General features: G+C 43.5%; 1 protein-coding gene across 1 annotated transcript in view; it reads right to left on the reverse strand.

Annotated features, from left to right (window-relative positions):
- ATRN (attractin) overlaps nt 1-25187 on the reverse strand; it is a 444499-nt gene that overhangs the window by 321595 nt on the left and 97717 nt on the right. The window contains exon 2 of the mRNA XM_082258667.1: nt 13767-13850. Coding sequence (XP_082114793.1) covers nt 13767-13850 — 84 coding nt within the window. The remainder of the gene's footprint in view (nt 1-13766; nt 13851-25187) is intronic.

Raw genomic sequence — 25187 nt, forward strand, 5'->3', positions numbered from 1 at the left:
AGGTGGATCCTGGTTCCCTCTGTTGGTCCTACAGTAGATATACCGGAAGGTCCCTGTAGGGTTCCGGGGTGTACAGGGGTTCCTAAATGAGGATGGTCGGGGGCCCTGTGGGGTCCGTATGTAGGGGGTAGTGGCTCCAATGGTCCAGGGAACAGTCAACCAGTCTCAGCGGGACAAATGGTATATACATAGGCAGGGCTACCTGGCAGGGCCCCCCTCCAAGAAAATATTAAAGATATAATTATCTAAAAATTACAACAAAATCACTATTAGCAGACACAAATATAACATAACTCACATAATTCCTGCTAAATCTAAAAAAAAAAAAACTATGTTAAATAAAAATGAAGATGAGAGAAATATACCGGCTAGGCAGTTGGAGCTCAGTGATCAGAGAGACAGGGAGAGAGAAACAAATAATAAACTCCTGAGCAGAGATAACATTAGAGCCAGTGCTGGTAGGGGGGCCCACACAGGGAGGGGGATTAGTGAGGAACGACTGTCTCTTTCTCAGCAGTTAAAAGCTGATAGCAGGGAGAGGAGGAAGGACAGATCAGATTCAGGTGCTGGAGGAAGATTTCTGTATTTGTTGTCCATCACTAATCCCCCTCTCTGTGTGGGCCCCCCTGTGTGCTCGGGCCCCCTACAAGAGGGCTGGGGGTCCCCCCTATCAACGGCCCTGTACATAGGCCATGTAGGGTAAGAAAAGGGCACATAGTGTAACTCTGTATAACAGGTTTTTATTTTTAAAATGCAGATAAATGAGTACTTACATTAACGTAGTACAAACAAGCGGTGTACAGATCGTTTGGAACGCACTGCACCTTCGCATTTCCCAGTATCCAGTTATATTTTAAGGTCCATTTTCATTTATTTTTTTTAAAAATGCAATGTCAACTATCCGTAGACTTGTAATTAGGCACATGCTTGTTATTCAAAAACATCTGGCAGGCCCAGGATCCACCAGTAAACAAGTAAAGCGCTGCTCAAAGTCTAAAGGTGAAGAGGAGTGAAAGTGATTTACGTCCCCTTTGATTAACATGTGCCTGCTGCAGTGAAATTAGTGTTGTCCAACAAGCTGTAAGTATTAAATGGAGTGTGACCAGACAGCATGTCCTAAGTGCCAAGGATAGCAGTGAGAACATTTAATCTGCTGTAACACATCTAATGTTTCTGCTATGTACACACAGCAACTGGATGCTACGGCTATGCCGACTGTGAACCAAGGGACTGCTTAGGGTTTATATTATGTGTACCTGTCATTTTCCAACCTCACATTACTGGGATCCCATAAGAGATCTGCCATTGTTAACTTGCTACTAAAAAGGTCTGAGGTTTGGGGCTTTCATTCACATCCTTGCTTTGCTATTTACAGCTTAACTAGAGACATATATAAAAAGACATAAATAGCCTCTTACAGTAGCTATAACGCTTTATAAAAGTATATATACAAAAAAAAAAAAAAAAAACACATACAAATACATCCATACACCTATGCAAAATAGATAATAAATAAGTGCCACAGGTAAAAGAAAAATATAACAAAAAGTACCGTATTTTCCGCGTATAAGACGACTTTTTAACCCAGGAAAATCTTCTCAAAAGTCGGGGGTCGTCTTATACGCCGGGTATCGTCTTATAGGGCGGATGCTGAAACTTCGGAGCCGACTGAACTGTGCGGTAGGGGACTCAAAAAGGGCCACGGCATGCCTGCTTGGACTGGCTCTCCCTGCTTCCCAGCCCTCCCTGTCTCAGAGACTATGGTATGCCTCTTTCACCCGTTTGGCCCGCCCTTGTATCCTATTACCGTACCTCCTTCTCTGCGTCTCGCTCCCGAGGACTGCAGTAAAGCGGTGCAGGCGCGCATGTGCGAGATCTGAGAGGCAGAGAAGAAGGTACGGTAACAGGATACAATGGCGGGCCAGACAGGTGAAAGAGGCATGTTTTTCTGGTCACATGGCCGCTGTCTCTCTCTATCTCTTTTTCCATACCCCGGGCATATGGTATTTTTAATCATAGATAGCATCTAGGTGCTGGATCACAGTATATAAACGTGGAAGGGCTGGTTGTGTACAAAAAGCAAAAACACTGTCACTGAGATCAGGGGCCATTTTTTATTTTGTTTCCCCGAGTTAAAACTTGCCAATTATATTATCCTCTAACTATTGGGTGATAGTTTGAAATCAAATCTAGAAATATTGGCCATATTGAAATCAGATGTGATGTTTTTTTAATTTTTATTTGGTGTGCGTTGGAAGAGGGGTAGTGTATCCCAAACTCTATATTTTACCTGGAAAAGTTGGGGGTCGTCTTATACGCCGAGTCGTCTTATATGCTGGAAAATACGGTAATTTTACAGCTATCTGGTTTGTTTCTGAAACAAAAAGCTGTAAACGTTTTTACACACTATTAAGCCCCTTTCACATATACAGACCGTTCATTTCATCAGTTCAGTCATGTCGAAATGGAAGTATTTATATATTTTTCATCAGTGGTCATCAGTATTTCATACATCCATTTACATCTGTTTTTCCATAGAGATGCATTAATGTCCGTTTTTCATCCGTCAGATGGATGAAAAACGGAAAGCATGTGTGAAAGGGGCCTTAGACCTATTCACAGTTTAACCATAAATAATACATCAGTACATTTTTTAAATGCAAGAAGTTTAAAGCAGAGCTCCACCCAAAAGGGGAAGTTCCGCTTAACACTCCCTCCCCGGCTCCAGTTTGTGAGATGGAGCTTTTGGGGAGGGAGGAGGGGAAGGAAGGGAGGCGTAGAGGGGAGGAGGAAGGGAGCGAAGGAAGGGAGGCGGAAAGGGGAGGGAGGGGGCAGCCGATTTTGACAGGTACCTGCTCCCACTTCCGCTCTGATCACCATATTTGAAGTTGGTTAACTATATTCATTATTATTTTTATGCCGATGTAAATGTAGATGGACTAAACTCCTCAAAAGAGATCAAAAATAATTGCTTTGGGATAAAATACTGAATTAAAGGTTCGAGATATCAAGAAATCAAGTGTTTTAATGATTGTGAACCTGAATCAAGAGACCGGATCTGTGGACACTTCTCAGAAAGGATGTTGTGGAAGAAAAAGAAAGGACTATGCCAAGGGATGATGGTCTAATCCATGGGTGTCCAACCTTTTGGCCTCTCTGGGCCACATTGAGTGTAAAGAAGTTTTCTCGGGCCGCATATAAAATATATACTATAGTTAAGGCATGTAATAAAATGCCGCCGCACCCCCCACACTAATTTAACACAACTAGAGGATGATCAAATTAAATGGAATCAGTATACAGAGGTTTACTTCTTCTGAGAGACAAAGGAACACTCTAACCACCATGACCACTTAAGTGATTTGGTAGGAGTCAGAAACACTGCACATGCTCGCCTCCTCCCCTCCCCTCAGCCTCTGCCTACCGTTAGTTGGAAGCTGCTGTGGCCGTGCCCCCGACCAGACTTCCTTCCTCCCCAGCAAAAAAAAAATTGTCAGGGGGCAGTGGGCCGCATTGCCTGCGGTTCTGGGCCGCAGGTTGGACATGTCTGGTCTAATCAGAAGAAATAGGATCATAAACCCAAAGAAGACCAGCGGAGACATCAAAAGAGGGCTCACATCTCAGAGATTATGTGGACACTGTGCACTGCCAACTCCTCCAGTGTGGTCGCAATGCCAAAATGCCCAGTTAAGAAGCACACTATGAAGAAGAAGAGGATATTATGGGCAAAGAAGCATAGAGACCGGACTTTGGATTATTGGAAGAAAATAATATTCTCAGAAGGAACCGAGTTTCATGTTCAAGGATACAGGCTGAACTTCGTTGGATGCTCCCTTGGCGAACCTCTTCAAACTGCATCCAGCAAGTCCCTAAATACCCACCTGAAGTCATGTTTCGGGGGCAGTAATAAGAATGTAGGTGATCTGACGACAAAACTGACCCCAATAGTAAAGAGGCGGTTTCCTGATGGAGACGGAGTGTTCCAGAAGGACCTAGCTCCCTGCCACAATTCTAAGTTAACTAAGGACGTTATTTTTCCCAACAAAAATTAGAAGTATTGGAATGGGAAGTAAAATCACCAGACTTAATCCCAATAGAATACCTGTGGGCTATTGTAAAAACTCTCATAAAAAGATGGATTAAACAACAAAAAGTTAAAATAGAAAGTGTTCTCCAGGTGTGATTTAGGGACCCTGAAGTGAAGGATTTGAGTGAAAAATGAGTGGCATCAATGCCTAAGAGGGTAAGGGAGGTAATTAAAGCAAAGGCCAGCAATAAACACAGCGAATTTCTTTCCTGCAACCACGGGTTGCAAAAAAGAAATTTGCTTGGTTCCCCCAACACCACCGTGTTGATGAGGGAATCTCTCCTGCCGGCGATAAGCCATCCTCATGGGGAGAAAACGGTGATTATGGCTATAGCAGTCGTTAGCAATAATTACAAGGGAATCCGGAAGGGTGGTTGAACCCAAGTTGATCAATCAACTTGGTACATTCAGCCTGCCCATTAACTGTTCGAATCTCACCCGGTTCCTGCTGTTAGTTTTGTACACCTGAAATTGTCTCATTGTAATATCCTGTTTGTTCCAACTAATTTTCACAGTACTGTATTTGTACAATCTCCTTCAGACTTACCAAAACTACTGTATGTAATATAAGGGCAGACCTAAAGAATTCATCCAATTTGCATCTCATCTAAGAAGCCTTTATACAGTTGATGGTAGACTTAGGCAGACCATACATGGTGCGAACAGAGTCACAGCTCCCGGTGTCCATTCAGACACAGAGCAGTGACACGGCCCCATCACCTCTCCCTCCTGATTGGCTCCCACTGCTGTCAATCAATGTCAGTAAGCCAATCGTGCCGCGCTGCTGTCTCAGCCAATGAGGGGAGTCCTGGGCAGCTGGGACACTCCTGCAACATCGCTGGATAAAGATAGGCTCAGGTAAGTATTAGGGGGGGACTGCTGCACACCAAAGGTTTTTTTTATCTTTTTGCAATGAATGCATCAAGATAAAAAAAAAAAATCTTCTGCCTTTACAAACCCTTTAACAGAAGTATTTTCAGGACTATCCAAAAATAAAACAAACCAAAAAAGTCTAGGCTTTCTGCAGAACAGGATGCATAGCCAAGCTGATCTGCACAGGTTGCTGGGGGAATCATTGGCCAGAATGCCGCTTTGTGCAAGCAAGGTTCAACCTCATCCTCATTAGTGGAATATTCATTAACTGTATTCTTGTTCCTGGTTTATTTCTCAAAAGTATTGGAGAGGATCAGGGTGACTGTCAAGCAATTAGCATTTTAGGAATAGGTAGCCCAGTGCAGCTTTCCTTTATACTGATCACACATTGACCCGTATCTCCTAAAAATCTTAATAAGACAGACTGTCACTAAAATCAAAGTGGCAATAAAAGATGTCAATTCAAAGAAGACAGTAATTACTTAGCTCTTTCATTACCTACACTGCAGTAGTGAAGAAAAATGGTTTCCTGAAGCCTCTTCAGAAACAGACACTATTACGAGTATTGATCTTCCGGTCCCCAGCTACCCTCAGTGGTTGTCTTTGCTGACCCCTAGGTCACTACAAGACAAGAGTAATGATCAAGGGGGTCTGTGGGACAGAACACTGAGTACAAGGGGACCAGTGGGAAGAGACTGCAGGGCATGGTTTCTTTATTAGAGGTATGTACTATCTTCTTTGTAGGGACATCTTTTAAAAAAAAGTTCGAAAGTAAAAAAAAAAAAAAAAAATCCTAAATACTCGCCTGTCCTGTTCCCGCCAATCTTTGCACTCTTGAAACGCTACCACTGCCAAACAATCCTCAGCATCAAATACCCCACTACTTAATGCTGATGTTCCAAAACATAGGCCACTAATGGCACTTTTCCACTGCAAGTACAGGCTCGGCTTTACTCGGCCCTGCTTGGCCGGGTTTGCTTTTTCACTGCATGGTACCGCATGGTGCGGTGTTGGAACGGTTCGGTACGGTATGGTTTGCTTTTCCACTAAAGTAGTACTAAAGTTAAGTGGGTGGGATAACAACGGTGTGGATGGGATTCTCTGACCAATCAGTGGCTAGTAGTGACTGCATGCAAAGGATTGTGGGATATGGTACCGGGTATGGTACCTCTTGGAACCACAATCGAGTAGGTACTGTTTTTGAGAGCCGTACCGTTCGGTTCCATGCAGTGGAAAAGCGCCGCCGTACCGTACCGTTCCTACACCGTACCATGCGGTACCAGCAGTGAAAAAGCACAAAAGCGAGCCGAACCGTTCGGTTCCATGCAGTGGAAAAGCGCCACAAGTCGCTGCAAAAGTAGCAGAGGACCAAGCACCCAGTACTGTAGTGTGCCAGATGGAGGGATTTCTTCAGCATCTGATATCCAGCTCCCCTCCCTCTGCCCCCACTCCCCTGACTATTATTACCAGTAACTACAGGCTGTGAAAATGGCAGCCGGCAATTACTTTGTATTACACAGCAGGATCAGCTGTCAAAATGCAATAGCTCCAGTATAAAAGGTCACTGATAGATAGTCTGCGAGAGTCATTGAGTAAATACAATCCTACAATGTATTGTTTCACTGCATTTGTTATTTCATTTATATGTATATCTAGGGGTCTAACCCTGATCTGCATATGAACTCCATTAAAGCAAAGTAAGGTTATCATCCCTTAAAGTATAAAAATAAAAAACATTTTTTTAGTTTTGGATAGTGTGAAGATGAATTAGAACACCGGTTAGGTTTTTATTGCCGTCTGTGCCTGTTAGGGAGATTCACCCGCTTTGTCCTGTTTACCATTGTCACTAAACCTGTAAATAAAAGAAAACTCCACGTTTTTGGTTGTCCCCAGAAAAGTAATAGAGTGGAAATCTTCCAATGGGAACACTAGTTCTGGTGACTGGCGCTAGTTATGTGGAATTCCAGCCTAACTAGACTTATTACTGGATCCTGTCACCATCCCATTCACCTATGCTATCACTAACTATAACTAAATTATCACAGAATAAACAGGCCCACAGTAGAAAAGTAAAAACTGCTCTGATCCAAAAGGAATATACAGTCATGAGACTGAAGTAGTTAAAAAGGAGTAATTTCATTTTCAGGTGCCAAAAAATAAGAACTGCGGTTAAAGACCACAAAGACGTTGCGGGTTTCAAGTTCTATACCGGGATGATGCCTGCAGCTACAGGTATCATCTCAATGTTTTTTCCGTGGGTGAAGTAGTGGTTTGTAAAATCAAGCCTAGCTAATTAGACACTGGATTGCCTTTACAGGCAATGGAGGGGGGGGGGGGGGTTCCTACCACCCTCCGGTGACTCTCCAGGCTTCCCCATCCTGGCGGGTAGCCTGGCACTGGAACATGGCCGCTTTGCCAGTTTACCATAGAAGTGACCGGATCTTCCTTTCGCAAGTTCACCTTTTGTAACATGTTATGATACACCACATTGTTAATTGGAAAACACACCATTTTATTCTCTAGGGCCTCTACTTAAAGCGGAGTTCCACCCTAAAATAAAAATTACCTCCATCTTCATGCCCGGGGTCACCTGAAAAACAAATGGATAATCGCAATTTTCTTTTTACTTACCTGGTTTAGAAGAAAATATACTTACCTTACTTCCTCTTCCTCCCCTCGGCGGCCACGGCGATTTGTCACTTCCTGGCTTGCAATTATTCCTGGGAGCTGAACGTCATCGCTCCCAGGAATCAATGCGCCTGCACCGGCCCCGACGTCAGTTCCGGTGCGTGCGCGTCATTCCCTTCTAAACAGCTTCTGGGCATGCCCAGAAGCTGTGCAGGGATGACGACGCGACACCGGAAGTGACGGCGGGGCCGGTGCAGTGCATCGTGGGACCGAAGAAGACAGAAGAGGACGCAGAAGAATATCGCGTTGGCTTCAAGCTGCCCACATCTGAGATGGCAGCGCTGGAGAAGACATTTTCAAGGTAAGTATTTCTTCTAAAAGGTAAGTGCAACCCGGGACAGATCAGAGGCTAGCCATTGTGGAATGCACTAGCCCTGACTGTCCCGGGGTTATTTTTATTAAAAAAAGCTTTCCCAGGGTGGAACTCCGCCTTAAATACATAAGAACGCTTGGGGGGTTCTTGGTAATTTTCTAGCAAAATAAAAACTGATTTTTACATGTAAACAAAGTTAAGGAAAGGCCTGGTCTTAAAGTGGTTAAATGCCTTCCCTGGACCTGTCCTTACAATCAGCACATGAATTGTAACTAGATATAATCTCTCTCTCCTTGCATGGAGCTTATTTCTCTAGCAAAAACTTAACCTATGCAATGTACAGGGTCACTGGTATGAAAGGTTCCCCACCTAATGTCTCTGTTCTGTTCATTAACATAATGTAATTAATGCAACCAGAGCTCCTAATGCCCTAAAAGCTAATGAATGTTACTGGAAGGTCAACACTCCTCATTCTTGCATTGGTAAAGACGTTTAAGTGGTTTGTAGTCATGAATAAAGAATTATATGGACTGGCAATATACAGTCTTTCACACAAGAATTCTAGCGCTGTTCGAGAATATATAAAACGTTAAAATTACACTCCCAAGATATCCAACAAGGATCTGTTACTTTAGAAACAGATAAGTACCATGCTTGTTCTAAAAGTTTTTTGTACACGATTTGCCAAAATGCCTAATTTTTAGAATGACTACTTCCGATACAACCATCTGGTTTCTGGTTTCACCAGAGGTCCCGCCTACGGTGTGCATTTCAGCTCATTCTTCTAGTTTTACATCAATGATGTCCACTCAACCACGGATATATACAAAGCTGCCATGTGTGGATGTTAGATACCTAAAAGTGAACAGGTTACAAAATTGCCATGTAGACTAGGAATGCGCCGATACCGAATATTTTCACAAGTATTCGTACTCCTAAAAATGCTCCCGATACCGAAACTGATACTTTGCGGTGGTACCAAATGAATGGGCGCCAATCGCACTGCAAAGAATCACATGCAATTGGAACAGAAATGCAGTGTGATTTCCTGTCCGAATCACATACGGTTTCCCCCACTGCTCCGGTGTGTGTGAACCCAATAAAGAAAGCAAAGTGCCATGTAGTGCAGCAATAGGCAGTTTTATAAAATGTTATAACAATTCACAAAGTAAATATCCAGGCAAATCCATATCTGCAGTGCGCTCGCTCCACCGATGATAGCAAACCATGGCCGCTGGAGGTGCTCACAGGGCTGGAGATGTCCGGTGGACCGCCCCCAAGCGGATATCACTTACACCCTATACCCACAGAAGTCCCGGAACTTCACCTACAGCCCTGTGAGCAACTCTAGCAGCCATGATTTGCCATCATCGGCGGGACAGGGACACTGCAGATATGTATTTGACTAGATATTTATCTTGTGATTTGTTATAACATTTTAATAAACTGCATATTGCTGCACTACATGGCGCTTCGTTTTCTTTACTAAGTTCACACACACAGGAGCTGTGAGGGAAATTGCATGTGATTCTTTGCAGTGCCATTTGCGCCCATTCAGTTTGTTTGGATGCAAATGGCACCACAAAGTATTGGTACTTGGTGCATCCCTACTTTAGACCATATAGTCCTCCCTAAAGTATATCTAATAATATGCGCTAAGATTAGTTCAAATCAAAAACCTAAAAATTAGTACAAGGAACATAAATTACAGTTGTTATAATCTGTCCCATGTGAGGATTCTCCTTTTAAGAGAAACCTTTCCCTGTCCTACTGACCCGGCACAGCAATCGTTCAATGTGGCAGGGGGGTCAATACATTTAAAGGGCTGTCAGAAGCCCTCATCAAGGTAACCTAAGCCTGCCCTTTACTGCCATATCCACCATTAACAGAAACCGTACTAAAGCTTCTATGAATGACAAAGGATCTCTGCATGGAGGAGGGGTGGATGATTGATAGCTCCGCCACCTCCATTCATAGACCATGTTGCATTCATAAAAGATGTACTGTGGCTTCTATGAATGGCAGAGCTGGGCAGAAATGAGGGATATAGTCAGGCTTCTCTTTGTGAGAGAGATAATGCAAAGCTATGCCGGGAAGCTACTTGAGGTAAGCGGAAGTCCTGGAGCCAAGCTGGAACGAAAGCTGAGTGGATACAGCAGAAAACGTCCTGGAAAGGCTCTGGTGATGACGTCAGCGTCAGTGGGCGTGGCTACCCATTTCAGGGCTATACATGCCCCTTTGTCAAGCCAATGGAAAGCTTTCTATTGGCTTGACAAAGGGGCGTGTATAGTCCCAAACACATAGCCACGTCCGACGGCAAAATGCTGACCTCAGCAGAAACAGGTCCAGCCCCAGCGAAGCCTTACCAATAAGTTGTCTGCCGCATCCACTCAGCTTGTGTTCCAGATTGGCTCAGTGACTGTCGCTTACATCCAGTAGCTTCCCAGAAAAGCTCTACATAACCGGCCTCCTCCATGCCAAACTATGCATGGAAATTATGTTAGTAAGTAAAACCTAGTGCACAGGTAGTGAGTAAAAGAGAGAGCGCCGCCATCTAAGTGTAGCCATCAATTAATATAAGTAAAACTTAAAAAACATGTATGCACTCCCTGCATAAGAGCTGCAAACATTTAGTGACTTCCGTGGCCTTATTCTCATTCACCCTTAAGAATTTTAGGATTTCTTTCATTAAGCTTGCTTAATTTTGCGCCATAGCAGTACTTTCCCCCCCCACACACACACACAGGAACTAGGGTGCCAACTAAATGACATTCTGTTCTAGAAACTCAGTACTTGGGATTTTCCTCACCCGACAGTGGTCTCCAGGACACAGAGTGAATGTCCCTACCGGGGACAAGGTCCGTCACCAGAGAGCGTGGCAAAGATCTTAAGGCCTCTTTCACACTTGTGTGACCTAAAAGTCGTGTGACTATGACGGGACATGAAGCAAATCCTGTATAATCTTGAGGTCTATGGACCTCAAGTCGCATCAAAGTCAGACCAAAGTAGTGCAGGGACTACTTTAAAGTCCCACAGATATCAACGGTACTTATAGGAAATTATGAGGTACGACTTTGCAGTGCCAATTCCCAGGACAAGTCGCACAAGTGTGAAAGGGGCCTAAAAGTTGTAGTAAACCCTTTTGTGTCATTTTTATCTACAGATAAAGCTTATCGTAAAGCTTACTTGTAGGTAAAAGGAATATCTCCTAAACATGCACCGTTTAGGGGATATTCCAGCAAGCAGCAGCCAGTGACGTCAATGCGCATGCACTCTGAACAAACAGCATACTCATGCCGTTCCTTCAGAGCTGCTGTGCCTTGCCTGGGGCGCATGCACAGCAGTGACCTCATTGCGGCTCCAGCCAATCAGACGTGGTGCCATGAAATTTAAAATCAACGTATTTTTCCCTTAAAATTATACATTTTCTCAGTTTAAACATTTGATATGTCATCTATGTTGTATTCTGAATAAAATACTGAAATTTGAAACTTCACATCATTGCATTCGGTTTTTATTCACAATTTGTACAATGTCCCAACTTTTTTTGGAATCGGGTTTGTACTTACCTGCTTTGTGCAGTTGTTTTTTTTTTTTCTCTAATTATTATAGATTTATATAGCATCAACAGTTTGTGCATCCCTTTACAATGTTAGGGTAGACAATACAGTTACAATACAATTCAATACAGGAGGAATAAGAGGGCCCTGCTTGTTAAAGCTTACAATTAAAGTGAGGGTCAAGTGATACATAAGGTAATAACTGTGGTGGGTGAGCTGATGAAGAGAATAAAAGAACAGTTGTAAGGTGGGGGGGAGGATAGGCTTCTCTGAAGAGAAAAGTTTTCAGGGATCGCCCAAAAGTGGGTAGAGTTGGAGATAGTCGGATAGGTAGGCAATTCCTAAGGATAGGAGAGGCTTGGAAGAAGTCCTGGAGGCGAATATGGAAGGAGGTGAAAAGGGAGCTAGAGAGCAGGAGATCTTGGGAGGAACATAGAAGACGATTTGGTTGGTATTTTGAGACTAGGTCAGTGATGTAGCTGGGGGCTGAGATGTGGATGGCTTTGTAAGTTATTGCTAGTATTTTTAATTGATTTGTTGGGCGAGTGGCAGCCAATGGCGAGACGCTAAGTGGTTTGTAAGGTGGATGAGTCTGGCAGCTGCATTCATGATGGACTGAAGGGTGGATAGCCTGTTTAAAAGGTAAGCCAATAAGAAGGGAGTTGCAGTAGTCGAGGCGAGAAATGACCAGGGAGTGAATCAGGAGCTTTGTGGTATCATTGGTTAGGAAGGGACGTATTTTAGAGATGTTGGAGGTTGAGGCGGCAAGCCTTGGAAAGCGATTCGATGTGGGGCTGAAAATAGTTCAGAGTCCAGGATAACACCTAGCACCCTGGCATGTGGGGATGGGTGGAGGTTTGTGTCATTGCTCTTGACAGAGAAGTCAGGGGAAGAGGCACGTGGGAAAGGAAATATTATGAGCTTGGTTTTGGACAAGTTGAGTTTGAGGAAGTGGTGTGACATCCAGACAGATATGTCTGTTAGTAAGTCAGTGATGCGGGAGGATACTGATGGAGTGAGCTGAGGGGTGGAGAGATAGATTTGGGTGTCGTCTGCGTAGAAACGATATTGAAAGCAATGGGAGGCTGACCCAGGGAGGCTGTATAAATTAAAAATGAGAGGTCCAAGAACAGAACCTTGGGGGACCCCAATGGAGAAAGGAAGAGAAGAGAAGGATGTAGAATTGTAAGCGACACTGAAGGTGCGGTGGGATAGGTAGAAGCACAGCCAGCGAAGAGTGCAGTTTTTTAGAGTAGGAGGGGGTGGTCAACTATATCAATGGCAGCCGAAAGATGCAGAAGTAGGAGTACAGAATAGTATCCATTGCATTTAGCTGTTTGCAAGTCATTTGTGAGCTTTTTTTTTAGCCATTTGGTTTTGCACAGAGTAGCCCCAAGCCTCCTCTTCTCAGGTCCCTCTTTTGTGCTCCTGGCCCCTCCCTCCTGTTGGGCGTCCCCACAGCAAGCGGTTTGCTATGGGGGCACTCGAGCCACAGCTCCCTGTGTCCATTCAGACACGGAGCCACAGCCCAGCCCCCACCTCTCATTGGCTAAGTGACTGATTGACAGCAGCAGGAGCCAATGTTGCCGTGCTGCTGTCTCAGCCAATGAGGAGAGTCCGGGGCAGCCAAGACACTCCTGCAACATCGTTGCATCTAGATGGACCTCAGGTAAGTATTAGGGGAGTTGAGGGGGGCTGCTGCACATAGGCTTTTAATCTTAATGTATAGAATGCATTAAGATAAACAACCTTCTGCCTTTACAACCCCTTTAAATCTACAAGGGTTTTTTTTTTTTTTTTTAGCTTTACTTTACTACCGCTTTAAGGAACTTTCTTTTTCCCCACAAAATCTGACTGGTTACAATAATACGCAACAGCAATTTTTTTTTTTTGCTTCTTTCAGACTACTCCTTCCACTTCTCAAAACGGCCTAATAAATAAAAAATATTCTTCTCAGGTTTTCAAGGACTGCATACGTAGATATTATTTACTGCTATTACGTATTGTGGCTCAGCAAAGGCCAGTCTCCATTCTCCCATTTCATATGGTATTCAAGATTACAGATGAGATTCTATCCATAGATAAATTTCTCTCCATCTATTCAGAGCACACATTTTTCTTGTACTGCATACTGATCAGAGATCTCAGACACTGGAACGCGGCATCTGAGTGACAGGATCGCAGCGGGTGGCCAGTAAGAGGGGATGCAGCAATGAATGAAAATGTTAGACTGTGTGACTATTACCTTCCTTCTATCAGCCAAGTGCACTTTGTTTTATATTTATAATTCCCGGGCCCGTCTGTCACAAAACCGCTCTGTCCCGTTAACCTAGAAACAGAAAGAAAAAAAAAAAGAAGGTTAGACGTCTGAAACAAAGATTTAGTCACAATTCAATGTCTGATCTGTGGTTAGGCAGATCCACACAACCACCTGAAATCCTGACCTGTGTTCTGTCCTACTGGGAGACCACCGTCCACTACCACAATACACAAACTACATTCCACAAAATACACTCTATAGAACCTAATAATGGGTTCTGCACACATGTGCAGGCCTGCTATAGAAGATTCTGACAAGTAACTTGGATGGGCGTACAACTGATATCTTCCTGGATCAGGGAAAGGTCGGTATTAGGCTGGCAGAGGGGTCTGGGAGGGTTTAGTCAAACACGAGTACCTAAACTGTACACTTAAAAGTAAAAAAAAAAAAAGACAAAAAATTACCATAAATAAAAAGGAAACTTAAAGCGGAGTTCCAGCCTAAACACACTCACCTGTCCAACGGTCCAGCGATGCGGCCGCCCGAAGCCTCGCTCTTCTCCCCCTCTGTTCTGCGGCGCCGGCATCACTGGTGTGGGCACCCGGCTGTGACAGTTTCCGGCTTCACAGCCGGGTACGCACTTGCGCTACGCGTCGTGATTGGCCGGCAAACTTCTGGGACATGTCTTCTCTGACATGTCCCAGAAGATTGAAGGGAGGGAGGGAGGGAGGAGAGGAGAACTTCCGCTCAGGCGCCGCGGCGCTCCGAGCAGAAGTGGGAGCGGGTACCTGTCAAAACTAGGTACCGCTCCCCCCCCCCCCCCAAAAAAAAATGACATGCCAAATGTGGCATGTCAGGGGGTTAGAACTACCTAAAGCGGAAGTTCCACTTTTGGGTGGAACTCCGCTTTAATAACTGTAGTGCACACACACACAAAATATCAAAATGTTCTGTAAAATATAACAATTTAACTGAATTGATAAACCGATACCAAACATATCAAGACTGAAAACTGAGTGCACCCGGGTCATAGCGACAAACCACGACACTCGGAATTCTCCATAGAAATGCTTGATCAGTCTTCACAAGTCAAACAATGGCCCTAGAATTATTCCTTGCATTACAGCCTTACCCAACATGGGCGATACCAAACATGTGTTGCATAAACGTCAATTTTGACAATTTATTTTTTATTCATTAGTCATTCTATACTAATGATGGCATCAATAAAATTTAAAAGCGACACAACTCAAGTCAAACGGGAAGATTATTTATCCATAACAAATTTGCTTTAAAAAAAATATTGTTTTTTAGCAAGGAACATACATTCCACAATAATTATGCTACCAACATTAGGGTTTGCTGTAAATTGCCTCCAGCTTTGCTCTTGTTTCTTCTTGCTGGTGGCTGCCATTCTGGTGAAGCCCAGAGCCCTGAGTAGCAGTAAATCATCAAGCGGAACTAAAGCTCTAATGAGCAGGGTCCTCTGATTCCTACTGTATTGTATTTGTACTGTCTTCCCTCAAGTGGTAAAGCGCTGCGTAAACTGTGGGCGATATATAAATACTATATAAGAATAATAAAAATAATAAATCCATGAATTTAAAAAAAAAAAACACAACACTGTTCCATTCCTTGAATGCCAGGATTGCCAACTGTCACATTTGCTTGTGTCCTCAACAAAACTGTCAAACCATCAAATGGCTGGTGTCATAATTGATCACATGTGCAGCACCATGGTAGTTGCAGATCAAACAGAAGCAGTTCCCTTGGCTGTAAAGGATAGGAAGGCTTCATTAAATAAAAACCTGATTGATCCTGCCATTCAATTGTAATCCCTGGTTTGTGTCACCGCTGCAGCATGGGATCCTATGGCTTTCCCGTTGCCACTTGGCATGCTCTGATTTTAGGGAACAGGCAATATGTTTGCTTCCTAGGTTTTTTCCAAAACTAGACACCCCACTTCCTAGGTTTTCCAAAAATAGACACCCCACTTCCTAGGTTTTCCAAAACTAGACACCCCACTTCCTAGGATTTCCAAAAATAGACACCCCACTTCCTAGGTTTTCCAAAACTAGACACCCCACTTCCTAGGTTTTCAAAAACTGACACCCCACTTCCTAGGTTTTCCAAAACTAGACACCCCACTTCCTAGGTTTTCCAAAACTAGACACCCCACTTCCTAGGTTTTCCAAACTAGACACCACACTTCCTAGGTTTTCCAAAACTAGACACCACACTTCCTAGGTTTTCCAAAACTAGACACCCCACTTCCTAGGTTTTCTGACTATTAAGACACCCCCCGACCATTAAATCATCTTTCTGCACAGCTACAGAGGTATATTTGACAAGCCCCTCCCTTTCTCCTCCTCCATGCATGCAGATAGTGAATGTCAAAGTAAATCTCCGCCTAACCAAAACACAAAATACGCAAATCTTAGCAAAAAATTAAATATACTTTAAAAACACTGTAGTAAGATTTACTAATTGTCTTTGTTTAAAATAAACAATTTTTTAAATAATGGTCACCTGACCGTTACAGCGCCAATTAGCACTGTGCAGGCACAGAACACAAGTACAGAGTACGGCCGAGAACAAACAGGAAAAGATCACATGATCGCCATTAAAGTAATCTAAATTATTAGGTATTTTAGTAAATAAGCAGCACAAATATTATGTATTTACGCATTTATAATGGCTAATGACAGATGGTTGTTGGGAGTTTATTATCACTTTAACACCTCAAAAAATGTTATGCAGGAAAAACTGAAGATGTTTTATATTTACTGCTAGGATCACAAAATTATTCTGAAGACGGGACATCTTATCTACTCTCTAAAAAAATGAACCCTTTCCAATCACATACTACTATAAAAAAGGTTGATAAGAATTAAAGTAGCAGTCCAGGCTAGAACTCACAACCCCCCCCCCCCACCCCTTTTAACCTCTATTCTAACTACTATGTAGAAATTTGGTGCCCAACCTGTGGCCCTATGGTATACAATGTTCATCCCTCGGACCTCAGCAGTCTGGAGTGGGTACATCGACGACGTTCATCTCTACTAGACCCATAAAAATGTTACCGGTTTTGTATTGTTTTCTGCAACATATTTCCAGCCAAAAAAGTAGTCTGTCCACACACTCTGACCCTCATTTCATCAGGTCTGCAGTTTCTGACCGTCCTCTCAAGCATTACATATATTTAACATTACGTGCGTCCCCTTGGTGGTCTCAGGGGCCGCATGGAGGCCCCCTTTAGCTCATATGTTTACACCCACTTCTGAATGGAAGACATTTATACTTCGCTATTCTCCGGGTGCTCCGGTTCAGTCACATGATCTCCCAAGCAGCTGCTTTCAGGGGAGAAGAGAGGGTGCCAACAATGGATGGAATGCCTGGGCAGTGACGTCACCCAGAGGCCTAACATGGGACATCTGTTGTTGGCTCTCTATCCTCTCCCCTTAAAGCCATCACTGGGAGTCAATCAGATCACTGGGCTGGAGCGCCCTGAAAATAGGCAAGTACCATCTTCTTCAGGGTAGTTTGAATAGGAGTTAGGAGGGTTGGAGCAGTTTTAAAGTTAGTTGTAGCCTGGACATCCACTTTCAGAAAATAAAATGTATCAAGTGAATGAACAGGGTGCATTCTCAGTGATGTCTTTTCTCCTGTGATTGGATAGGCAGTCTTCTTAGGGTTCTCATTGGTCTCCTATAATTGAACAGGCTGCACTCTCAGTGATGTCACTAGACTAGTGAATGGATAGGTTACATTCTCCGTGATCTCCCTAATCTCTAGTAGTGAATGGATAGGTACATTCTCAGTGATGTCACTAGTGAATGAATACGATGCATTCTCAGTGATGTCACTAGTGAATGAATACGATGCATTCTCAGTGATGTCACTAGTCTCTAGTGAATGAATACAATGCATTCTCAGTGATGTCACTAGTCTCTAGTGAATGAATACAATGCATTCTCAGTAATGTCACTAGTCTCTAGTGAATGAATACGATGCATTCTCAGTGATGTCACTAGTCTCTAGTGAATGAATACGATGCATTCTCAGTGATGTCACTAGTCTAGGGAATGAATACGATGCATTCTCAGTGATGTCACTAGTCTCTAGTGAATGAATACGATGCATTCTCAGTGATGTCAATAGTCTCTAGTGAATGAATACCATGCATTCTCAGTGATGTCACTAGTCTCTAGGGAATTAATACGATGCATTCTCAGTGATGTCACTAGTCTCTAGGGAATGAATACGATGCATTCTCAGTGATGTCACTAGTCTCTAGTGAATGAATACGATGCATTCTCAGTGATGTCACTAGGCTCTAGTGAATGAATACAATGCATTCTCAGTGATGTCACTAGTCTCTAGTGAATGAATACGATGCATTCTCAGTGATGTCACTAGTCTCTAGTGAATGAACAAGATGCATTCTCAGGGATGTTAGTAGTCTCTGGTGGATGCATTCTCAGTGATGTCACACGTCTCTAGTGAAGGGATAGGTTACCCTTTAAGCGATGTCACTGATCTCCAGTTGATAGACAGGCTGCATTCTCTTTAAGCGATGTCACTAGACTCTAGTGGATGAATAGGGTGCATTCTCAGTGATGTCACTAGTCTCTAGTGGATGGATAGGTTACTCTCTTAGTGATGTCACTGGACTCCTGTAATTGGATAGGCTTCATTCTCAGTGATGCCAAAGGTATCTAGTGAATGGAAAGGATGCATTCTCAGTTATATCACTAATCCCAAGTGAACAGTCAGAATGCATTCTCAGTGAAGTCTCTGATCTGTACTGCTTGGATAGGCTGCATCCTCAATGGCAGATACTTTTAAGGAGGTGCTTAACAATTTAGTTTAATAAAATGACAAAACAAATACACAGTGAGCAGGTGTGGGCTACATTCAAATACCAACACAAATGGAGCACAATGATGAGCTTAGGGCACAAAACACAAAGTTCTGTGTAATTCATTAAAATTATTGGAAACACACCCTATGAAGGAAGTTCCCGCAGGAAGAAATTCCCTTCAAGACACAAAATAAATTCTATTGCGTAAGACCATAAGAAGCTTATATTGGAAATAAATGTCTCAAAGAAAACAGTGAAACATAAAACAAAAGTCACAAAGAAAAAGAAATGGAACAAGTACAAATTAAGAGTCATTAACATTGTAAAATGAAAGGGATGATGATCTAACCCTCTTGTATTAAATTGTGTTTTATAACTGTACTGTGCGCCTTTATTTTGTAAAAAGCTGGGCAAACATTAGCGCTATATAAATAGTGAATAACAATAATAATAATATTAAAAATGATTAAAAAAACAAAGTTTTAAACTACCCGTACAACCTCAGGGCTACGATAGCCAATTCACTTACAAAGGTTAATACTATTGATGCCTCTGGGTTTTTTTAAGCAGAACTCTGGGCAAACTTTTTTGTTCCCATACAATGGGGGCTGTCCTCGCTTTTGTCTAGGGTTTTTAGAACCGAGATCTACTCACCCGATCTTCCCAGCGCAAGACCGGTCCCTTCGGCTGCTGCCTGCCCGCGGTCCAGAGGTCTTGTGCGTTAGACTGTTCCTGACACCCATAAACTGGCTCTGGACGTAGGGGAGTGCCATTTTCCAGTCTTTTTTTGTTTTTCTTTTTTTTAAAAGAATCCCTGTTCTAGTCACAGCTTATGCCATGCAAATTGGCATAAGCTGCATATGCAATTTTTTGTGTTGCTTGTAAATCTAATGTTACTCACTGTTCCCTCTCCTGTAAGCTTCCATCTTCAGTGTGAGCATCTGAAGCCGGTCGCACTTTCTTACGAGATACGGTGCAGCTGGCTACCCAGCATCAGAGTTGTATAAAGTATTCGAAACCCATACTTGAGTAGAAGTGGAAGTGCTCGATCAAAAAGTGACTTGAGTAGAAGTACTAAAGTATTCAACATTTTTTGTACTTAAGTATTGCAAGCAGTTTTTTTAAAAATGTTGCTACTCAAGTTCTGAAAGTAAAAGTACCAGTAGTTTTGAAAAAAAAATTGCTACTCAAGTACTGAAAGTAAAAGTACAAGTACTGTGTTATGTAGTTATTAAAGAAAGAAGTCAAAAGTTTGAACATCATATTGTTTTTTATTATTTCAAATGCAGCTTTTATTTATACATACAGTAGGATTTGTTTTCGTATGCGCTGATAATACACATGTTTTGAGCTTCATGAAACCTGCCATCTACTGTTCTGGCAGTGGTAATTTTTATAATTGTAACGAGTAACTATGCAGCACAAAAAAAAAATATCGGAGTAGAAGTATTGAAATCATTGAAAAAATGTAGTGAAGTAAAAGTGGAAGTAGGAGAAAAAAATTCTACTCTAGGAAAGTACAGATACCGCCTTTCGGTACTTAAGTACAGTAGTGAAGTAGTTCTACTTAGTTACTATACATCTCTGCCCAGCATGCACCACCCAATCTCATGCCTGCACAGTGTGAAGAATACAGTGAGTATTCTGTCCAGTTCTGGTCGCTGGTCCTCAGGAGGGATGTGTTGGAGCTGGAGAGAGTCCAGAGAAGGGCAACTAAACTAATTAGGGGATTGGATGACCTTAATTATGAAGAGCATTTGCAATCGCTTGATTTATTCTCCCTGGAGAAGAGACCCCTGAGAGGGGACATGATAGCAATTTATAAATATCTCAATGGTGATCTCGGCATAGAAAAAAAGCTATTCAGTCGAAAGGATTGCATGAGGACTCGAGGGCATACAATGCGATTAGAGGAGAAGCGTTATAACCTCAGGCAAAGTGGGGGGGTTCTTTACTGTTAGGGCTACAAGACTGTGGAATTCTCTACCACAAGGGGTGGTTTCTCTGGGAAGTATGGTGGCTTTCAAAAAACACTCTTGGACGTACATCTCAAGGATCAGAACATTCAGGGGTATGAGAGATGATTACAGCCACACACACCTACACAGGTTGAACTGGATGGACTATTGTCTTTATTCAACCTCAACTACTATGTAACTATGTAAGAATGCAAGGTGCACTCAGTATGGCGGATGCCCATTCACTCCTTGGATTTATAACACACATATCTTCGGAGCCAACAGGTGGGAAAATATGCGGCGATGTAAAAAGGAAGTGCAGCGCTTCAGGAAGCCTAAGAGCCGGTTCACATAGGGGTGACCCGACTTGCCGGGGCGACCTGTGAAGTCGCGGTGCACAGCTCGCACCGCGACCTCGGAGCGGCATGCGCGGACTTCATATCATTGAAGTCAATGCAGTTCGCTCCAGGTCGCCCCAAAGTAGTACAGGACCCTTTTTCTAAGTCGGAGCGACTTGTGTCGCTCCTATTAGAACAGGTCCTGTGCTAATCTATGGCAGGCGACTTGTCAGGCGACCAGGTCGCCTGACAAGTCGCCCCAGTGTGAACGGGGTCTTAAGGTAATTAAACTTTGGGGGGGGGGGGGGGATCCCAAAAACTGAGGGCATAGTGGTAAGCAATGCCTGGGGCCAAAGTGAAAACATAGGGTGTAAATCCACTTAAACCCTTGCAGTGCAGACACGAAAAAATTGCCAAGAGTTGGGCATTAAGCCATATCCATTCCTTCAAATTAAGACCAGTATATGACCAAAGAACCGGCTATATGTGGGCAAAACTGAGAAGGCCAAGAAAACATCTACAATCAACAATAAATGATCATATTACAAGCTTTTCCATGCTAAAAGATTAGCAATACTGTATATCTGGTTTTGTGATCCAGACACCCTTGTCCAACAGTATAGGCGGGTCCATGCCCTCACTTTACTTCACTACAGGTAAATATAAGATAGGTCACTGATCCACTCCAGCTGATAAGGCTGGCCATACACGGTTCGAATCGTCCTACTGAACCGACCGAGATTTAAACTGTTAATGGGCAGTCTGAATGTTGATCGCCCAATCAGCCTGCTGGATTCTCTTGCAATCATCAGTAGCAGCTGCCATAGCTGCTAGCGATAATCACTGTCTTCCCCTGGCAGGAAAAGATATTGGGCCCGGCAGGAGGGACCCCTGCATCAACACTATCCGAGTTGCAACCAGTGGTTGCAGGAAAGAAATTTGCTCTGTATATGGCTGGCCTAGGACAGCAGCAGCACCAATCTGCTCAGACTAATCTCTCCTCTTGTCAGCCAGCTTCCAGCCTTCAGATTTACAAAAGGGCATTCAGCAAGGGTGTTTTCTGCTACCAGAGATAAAAAAAGAAGTGTAATTTAAATTTGCTTAGAGTAGAAATTGATTTAAATAGATATATTAACTGTTTCCCAACTTGAAGGCCAGCCTTCAGGCATGCATACACTAACTCAAAGCACTCTGTGCAGAATTAAAATAGAAATGCTCTCATTATGTAACATGTTCCTACATACTAAACGCTTGTAATCTCCTCTCTAAGGCTCCATGTACACGGGACGCTGGAAATGGCCGTTTAGGAGCAGTTGGGCGTTTTTTTCAGAAGCCCCTGAACCCATCTACATTTATCTTATCTGTCAATGTGCACCGGGTCGTTTACAGTCATTTGCAGGCAGTTGCGTTCAGGGACTTTTTTTAGAACGCAATTATTTGCGTTCGAACGTGTGTTTCCCGGCGTTTCAAAAGCACAAACGCGTCTGAACGCGTCCGAACGCGATGACCCGCGTTTAGCGTTCGCGTTTTTCCATTTTAAAGGGGAATAATTTTTTTGACCTCTAGGAACGGTTCTAAACGCAAACGCCCCTAAACGCCCGCTAAACGCGGGTACAAACGCGACTGAACGGACGTTTCAGAGGTCCTAAAAATTCCAGCATTCAAAGGGACTTTTAACAACGTCCCGTGTACATGGAGCCTAACAGGGTTTGATAAAAACTAATTTGAGCACAAAATAGAAATGCTTTAAACTAAAGACTCAGAATGAACTGGCTACATGTACACTGCTAAACATTGATTCACTATCAGACGGTTTTCATTATGTCTGCTGTGCGGTCTGCAACCTCAGCGGGCAGTGCTGCATGAAATAAAGCATCATTCTGTTCTGACATACAGTATACCAGATATAAAAGGAAGCCAAGCTGGCACATTAACTTCCGCTTGGACACTACCCGCTAAGGTTACAGAGAGGCAATAAGTTAATGTTTACAGCAGTAAGGTAACAGAAGCCACATTGACTCTAAAGGAAACCTAACCCTCATCCACACAAGAGGCATTTAACATTTTAATGGATGGGGTCACGCGGTCCCCTAGGCTATTCAATGATTTAAAAACACACTGCCGTCTGCATATAGAAGTGCTTCTACAGCCATTTACTCAATATTCACTGTATGTATAGGGTATAGGGAGCCTGCCACCATAACATGAAATATTCTATGAAAGTGCTACAACTGCCAATCAACCTTTTTACCACAGAGGAACCCTTAAAATATTCAAGGAATCCCTACTGTTAGGCCGGCCATAGACCGAACCAAGTTCTTTACTGCATCCCCCATCAACACAGACAGTGCTGACAGGGGAATCCCTCCCGCTGAGTCATTGACTTCTCCTGCCAGGGACAGCCATCCCCGCTGGGCCATCCCTGCTAGCGGCTATAACAGTTGCTAGCGATAAACACGTGTAAAATACAGAGATGTATAGTAACTAAGTAGAACTACTTCACTACTGTACTTAAGTACCGAAAGGCGGTATCTGTACTTTCCTAGAGTAGAATTTTTTTCTCCTACTTCCACTTTTACTTCACTACATTTTTTCAATGATTTCAATACTTCTACTCCGATATTTTTTTTTGTGCTGCATAGTTACTCGTTACTATTATAAAAATTACCACTGCCAGAACAGTAGATGGCAGGTTTCATGAAGCTCAAAACATGTGTATTATCAGCGCATACGAAAATAAAAGCTACTGTATGTATAAATAAAAGCTGCTTTTGAAATAATAAAAAACAATATGATGTTCAAACTTTTGACTTCTTTCTTTAATAACTACATAACACAGTACTTGTACTTTTACTTTCAGTACTTGAGTAGCAATTTTTTTTTTCAAAACTACTGGTACTTTTACTTTCAGAACTTGAGTAGCAACATTTTTAAAAAAAACTACTTGCAATACTTAAGTACAAAAAATGTTGAATACTTTAGTACTTCTACTCAAGTCACTTTTTGATCGAGCACTTCCACTTCTACTCAAGTCACTTTTTGATCGAGCACTTCTACTTTTACTCAAGTATGGGTTTCGAGTACTTTATACAACTCTGGTAAAATATGGAGGGCTGGTTGTACCGAATTTGATGGATCGACTTTTGGGAACATTCAGCCAGCCCATACATAGTTTGAATCTCGGCCAGTTGAACTTACTGAGACTTGAATAGTCTATGGTCGGCTTTAGGCTGGCCAATACATTATACAATTTTTATTGTACAACTTTCCTTTAGATTTAATAAAAACATAATATGGGGTCAAACCTAAACACTATCAAATTTGTATGCAATCAGGTAGACCCCTGCACTACATATTCTAACCTAAAGGAAACTGAATAAGAAAAATGTAAAGTAAAAGTATATCCACACCTCACAGTACATTATGCAGAGGGAGAGGGCAAGAGAAAGAGGGAGGGAGAGGGCGAGAGGAGAAGGTTGGAGAGGGCGAGAGGAGAAGGTTGGAGAGGGCGAGAGGAGAAGGTTGGAGAGGGGGAGAGGAGAAGGTTGGAGAGGGCGAGAGGAGAAGGTTGGAGAGGGCGAGAGGAGAAGGTTGGAGAGGGCGAGAGGAGAAGGTTGGAGAGGGCGAGAGGAGAAGGTTGGAGAGGGCGAGAGGAGAAGGTTGGAGAGGGCGAGAGGAGAAGGTTGGAGAGGGCGAGAGGAGAAGGAGAGAGAGGGCGAGAGGAGAAGGAGAGAGAGGGCGAGAGGAGAAGGAGAGAGAGGGCGAGAGGAGAAGGAGGGAGAGGGCGAGAGGAGAAGGAGGGAGAGGGCGAGAGGAGAAGGAGAGGAGAAGGAGGGAGAGGGCGAGAGGAGAAGGAGGGAGATGGCGAGAGGAGAAGGAGGGAGAGAGGGCGAGAGGAGAAGGAGGGAGAGGGCGAGAGGAGAAGGAGGGAGATGGCGAGAGGAGAAGGAGGGAGAGAGGGCGAGAGGAGAAGGAGGGAGAGGGCGAGAGGAGAAGGAGGGAGAGGGCGAGAGGAGAAGGAGGGAGAGGGCGAGAGGAGAAGGAGGGAGAGGGCGAGAGGAGAAGGAGGGAGAGGGCGAGAGGAGAAGGAGGGAGAGGGCGAGAGGAGAAGGAGGGAGAGGGCGAGAGGAGAAGGAGGGAGAGGGCGAGAGAGCGAGAGGGAGAGAGCGAGAGAGCGAGAGGGGGAGAGCGAGAGAGCGAGAGGGGGAGAGCGAGAGAGCGAGAGAGCGAGAGGGGGAGAGCGAGA

This window comes from Pelophylax lessonae, assembly GCF_965119305.1.
Source record: "Pelophylax lessonae genome assembly, chromosome: 1".
NCBI lineage: Eukaryota > Metazoa > Chordata > Amphibia > Anura > Ranidae > Pelophylax > Pelophylax lessonae.